The sequence below is a fragment of the Myotis brandtii genome, unplaced genomic scaffold, assembly GCF_000412655.1.
Source record: "Myotis brandtii unplaced genomic scaffold, ASM41265v1 scaffold165, whole genome shotgun sequence".
Taxonomy (NCBI): Eukaryota; Metazoa; Chordata; class Mammalia; order Chiroptera; family Vespertilionidae; genus Myotis; species Myotis brandtii.
Window position 1 is genome coordinate 8,009,546 of NW_005356042.1, and position 5,109 is coordinate 8,014,654.

At 53.0% G+C, this 5,109-nt stretch overlaps 2 protein-coding genes across 2 annotated transcripts in view; one reads left to right on the forward strand and one right to left on the reverse strand.

Annotated features, from left to right (window-relative positions):
• ADAD2 (adenosine deaminase domain containing 2) overlaps nt 1-2,124 on the reverse strand; it is a 4,018-nt gene extending 1,894 nt beyond the window's left edge. Inside the window, exons 1-4 of the mRNA XM_005862698.1 lie at nt 1,677-2,124; nt 627-767; nt 234-284; nt 18-143 (exon numbers count right to left, since the gene is read on the reverse strand). Coding sequence (XP_005862760.1) covers nt 18-143; nt 234-284; nt 627-767; nt 1,677-2,124 — 766 coding nt within the window. The remainder of the gene's footprint in view (nt 1-17; nt 144-233; nt 285-626; nt 768-1,676) is intronic.
• A 2,798-nt stretch (nt 2,125-4,922) lies between these two features.
• The window catches only part of TAF1C (TATA box binding protein (TBP)-associated factor, RNA polymerase I, C, 110kDa), a 9,954-nt gene continuing 9,767 nt past the window's right edge, over nt 4,923-5,109 (forward strand). The window contains exon 1 of the mRNA XM_005862557.2: nt 4,923-5,066. The gene's annotated coding sequence lies outside the window, so the exon portion shown is untranslated. The remainder of the gene's footprint in view (nt 5,067-5,109) is intronic.

Sequence of the window (5,109 nt, forward strand, 5' to 3'; positions counted from 1 at the left end):
GGCAGGGCAACCCCTACCTTTCTCCAGGATGACAGCAGCCACAGTCCCCTTACAGGCCCAGTACGGTGAGGTCTCATTCACCAGACGGTCAAAGCCAGCGCTGACCACAGCTGCGCAGCGCTGCTCGTGGGTCAGGATGTTCTCTGCACATGAGGGAGAGGGCAGAGGTGGGGGCCCCACAGGCCGTGCCCCTGCCCTCGCCACAGGGGTCAGGTCAACAGGGGCCCACCTACCTACACTGAGGTCGCTGGGTGGTGAAGGCTTGCTGGGGGCCTTTGGGGACTCTGAAAGAGAGACAGGGGATGGGTCGCCATGGGTGCCGGGGTCCGCCCTCTTCTCCTTTGTCCCTCAGGAAGCCAAGAGGTTCCATTGTTGGGTGGGATCATCTTCCTGAAACCAATTCCTGGCTGCCCCTCTAGCAGGCCCTGCCCCCAGGATGGGCAGGCTTCAAAGGACATTAATGCAAGGATCAGTTCACATGCCCCTCCCCAGCTCCCTACTGGCCTGGTCCTAATGCCCAGATGGCCTCCACAGCAACCCAGCCTACCCACACACATGCCCATGCACACAGGGTTTCAGCCCCCACCCCAGCTGGGGCTCCGTCACCCGGTTACTTGACCCCTTACCTGGGCCCTCCAGCTGGCTCTGGATGTAGTTGAGGGCAGAGAGAGCCGCCTGCTGCTTGGCCTCCTTCTTGCTGTTGGCAATGCCCACGGGGCAGGCCACCCCATCCAGTTCCGCACACACAGAGAAGGGGAAGCAGGGGTCTAGGGAAGGAGGCGACTGTGAAGTGGTGCCCTGCACTTCATGTCTATCGGGGGCCCTTTCTGGGGGGGGGCCACAACCTCTACCCAGGTGGCCAGCCGAGAAGGAGACAGGCTACCGACTCCTGCGTGCCTTTGTGTGCTGGGCCATCATCACACAGAGGATCCTCACCAGCCCCTCTGAAGTAAGCCTGTAAGACCCCGTTTTACAAAGGGCAGGCCGTGTACCAGGACCCAAATCCAGGGCCGCGCTGCTCTCAGGATGATGGCCCTGAGCACAGAGCACCCGCTGCCTTTCCGCAGACACGTGGCTCCAGTTCTTCTACGTTGGAAAGTTTCAACTAGCAAACACTATCGTTTCAGGTGTTACTTATGACACAAAAGAGACACGAAAATCCTAGAACTGGGATCACTTGGTTAAAGGGCATAAACTTATATCAGTTCATGGTAGCTGCTGGTACTTGCCACTTCACTGTTTCCCAAAAGGACTGCTGTTTTAGAAGAGAACCCCCTCTCAGCACTGCTCACTAGCCCCAGATTCACCTACTTTAAAAGGGCATCAGAAATGCAACTGGTAGATGCAGAAGGAAGGCTGGCATCAGAAAACCAGCACACAGCAGCCAGCACAGTAGTAAACAAGTCTGGCAACAATCGTTATTAAAAATGAGGTGTCAGTGTTATAGGGAACAGGATATTCAAATCATCTCCAGACCTGCCAGTTAGATGTTAGATGTTCAGTGTAGCTGGTGGTCCTAGCACCATGCTGCTCACAGCCGTGGGTGGGTGGGGGTGGGGGGGGGGGGGGATCAGGGTTCTGTCTCAGGTCCCAGGCTCAGGCCCCGCCCAAGGTTCCCCTTGCTTCATCTGGAGTTGCCCTGGGACGTGCTGCCCTCCCAGGCCGCCGGGCCTCACCTGCCGTCTGGTCCTCTCGGAAGATCAGGGAGACTCCCAGGTTGGCCGCGTACTGTGTGAGCAAGGCCACGGCCTGGCCAGGCGGCAGGTCTTTGAGCTGCAGGCCCAGCTGTCTGGCCGCCTTCGTTAAGTCCCCAGCGAGCCCTGCAGGGGGGACAGAGACCCTCGGGAAACTTCCCATCTGGCCCCCCACGTCTTCCGGTGCCTGAGCTGTGCCCAGTCCTCCGGCTCCGGCCCTCCCTAAGGGCCCACCGACCTCCGCAGCAGAGGCCAGGGCCTGCCCACCCCCCTCATGGTCCTCCATGCCAGGGACCGGCGGCGGCTCCCAGGAGTCCTGGCCCCGGCTCGCGGAAGGGCGCCTGGGGCTGATCTGCAATGAAGCTGCCAGGCGGAGCTTCCTGCGGCCACCGTCATCGGCGCCTGGTGCCGTGCTGGCCGGGGAAGCCATGGCCGGACGCGAGGAGCGGAGGGGACAGTGGGCCGACTGTGCCGCTCGTGCCCTTTTACACGAGCCAGGCGCCACCCACCTGAGGAGCACGTGGCGCAGCGTGCAGTGCGCGTGCGTGGCGAGCTCAGCCGCCTGCTGCTGGCCAATGGGAGCCCGCAGAGCTGAGGCGGACAGTGCTCCCAACCACAGGGTGGCCAGTCTCCTGGACAGTCGTGGCCTGGGTGCGTTCCACTTCCGGGCAGAGCTTGGGGGCGGGGTCTGGGGGCGCTCTGCTTTGGGGTGGCCCTGCCCGGCTCCCCAGTCCAGCGTCCACCTGGCTCCTGCGCAAGAATGTCCTGAAACCAAAGCCATCACAGCAGCCCGCCCTGAGCCACTTAGCTGAGCCTGGAGGTCCTCATCAGATAAATGAAGGTGTTCTCAATTGAAGCAGTCCTGGGCATCTTTAGAATGTACATTTTTATTTTATTTTTATATATTTTTATTTATCTCAGAGAGGAAGGGAGAAGGAGAGAGACCAGCTGCCTCCCACAAGCCCCCCAATGGGGATCAAGCCCGACCAACCAACCAGGGCATGTGCCCTTGATGGCAATCAGACCCAGGACTCTTCAGTCCGCAGGCTGACGCTCTATCCACTGAGCAAACTGGCTAGAGCTAGGATCTACATTTTTAAACTGTGAACTGTACGCCTTCCTGAAGCCAACCGTAAGTGCTCTCTAGCCAAAATTAAACATTTGGTACCTTACCCTTTTTTCCTTCAAAAGGGATTTTGAGTTGGCTCATAAAAATGCCATAGGCAGTAATCCTTTAAGATGAGGGACTAGAGGTGAAGGAGAAATAACAAAAATAAGGTGGAATTAGGGATGAAGACAATTTACATATGGCCTGCTATGTTGCAACACCATTGCTTGAAGGGAGCCAAAAATTTAACTGAGTCTTACAGGAGCCAGTGAATGGGAAAACAGTACCGATAACTCAGTTCATAGTCTGTAAGACTTGTCGCATTGTTACTGCGGATTGCTACCTTTGGGACTGACAGTGCTAACAGGATTGTGGATTGTGGCCGTGTGAATACTGGGGCATATGAGAAACAGTTCCTGGTGGAACCAGGAATGTATGACTTGGGGAGAGCAGAGGTGGGGGGCTGGGTAGATTCAACCTCCTACAGTTCAGGGATTGGCACCAGGAAGAACAATTCTGGTTTTGGGATGGGGTTCAGAGTGAAGAATTAGGCCTAGGAGATAGGACACCAGCACAGCAGGTATTCAGAAATGGAATAATGGCTACCCAAAAAGATTTGAACAGTTTCCAAACCCAGAAACATCACCAACGGGAAATTGCATGAACAAATGGGGATATATTCATACAATGGCAGTAATTAAAAAAAAAAAGAAACAAAATACCATTGTATGCCAGACTTGGGTAAATCTCATTGGCATGTTGAATGAAAAAAAAAAGCCAGACTAAAAAAGAATAACTTCTGCATGATTGTATTTATATTAATTTCTTGAAACAAAATTAATCTATGGTGATAAAAGTCAGAATCGAGGTCACTTCTTGAAGGGGCTATTGACTGGGACGTGGCCCCAGGGAATTTTCTGTAGTAGTGGAAATGCTCTCTATCTTGAGCTCGGTGGTGGTTACGTGGGTTTATTATGTATGTAAAAACTCAACGAGCTGTACACTTAAGACTTGTGCACTTTTGCATGTTAAGTATATATAAGTAACAGAAGGAGACATAACAGCTTGTTTAGAGAAAGAAAAGAAGGAGGAAAGGGAGAAATGGATTGGGCCTCCCAGTGCAGAAGCTGGATGGGTATCTTATAAGAATGGTAAGCAAAATACTGGTTCCTCAAAGATGTCCAGGGCCTGATCCCCACAGCCTATAAATGTTATATTATATAGCAAGGGGGGATTAAGCTTGCAGATGGAATTAAGGTTTCTAATAGGCTGAGTTTAAGATAAATTATTCAATTATCTGGGTAGGTCCAATGTAATCACCAGGGTCCTTAAACGGGGAGAAGGAGATGAGAATCCAAATCAGAGATGGCATCATGAAAAAGCCTCAACTGGCCATTGCTGGCTTTGAAGATGGATGGGACTATGAACCAAGGAATGCAGGCAGCGTGCAGAAGCTGGAAAAGGCAAAAGAACAGATTCTACCCTGGAGCCTCCAGCAAGGAACACAGCCGTGCTGACACCTTGATTTTAGCCCACTGAGACCCTTTTCAGGCTTCTGACCTCCAGAACTGTACAGTATTGTATTGTTTTAAGCCACTAAACTTGTGGTAATTTGTTACAGAAGCAAAAGGAAACTAATAAAAATAGCCTTCAATATTTTTCTATACATACCTGAAAATTTTTGAAAAACTATATGTCAAAAAAATTTTTAGTCACAAGTTTAAATATCCTTCCACTACATTTTCACCAAAACCATGGAGATGCAGACTGAGCTTATTCCATTGGCTCCAAATGACTTCCCTAAAGCCAGCTTCATAGGGTATAAGGACAATTATTAAGATTCCTACGGAGTAATCCAGTGCCTGGCTCATAGTAGGTGTTTAGTAAGTGTTTTTTGAGTGAACTAACTTAATACTCACAAGAACCCTGATGAATAGGAGGTCAGTTAAGCAGAGGTGGAATGGCCTTCACTGTTGGGATTTAAGATTAGGTATTTCTACTGCCCAGGGCACTGCCCATTCCCCCTCCGCCCGGGAGGTGGCGCTCTAGGGCGCTCGTGGGGCCAGGCTGAGAGGCGGGACTTTCTGTCTCGAAGGGAGCGCTTCCGGCCCGGCCCGGAAGACCATTCAGAGCTGCTGTGGGTCTCATCCTGAGAGGGTTGCCGGAGCAACGGTGCCGCTTTTGGGCTCCTTTGTGTCACGAGGCTCGGGCGAGCATCACGTGGAAGCCCATTTCCCCGACGAGCACGGCGAGGTCTGGGCCACGTGAGTGCGCGCGCCGCCGGGACGGCAGGGATGGGGGGCCCCG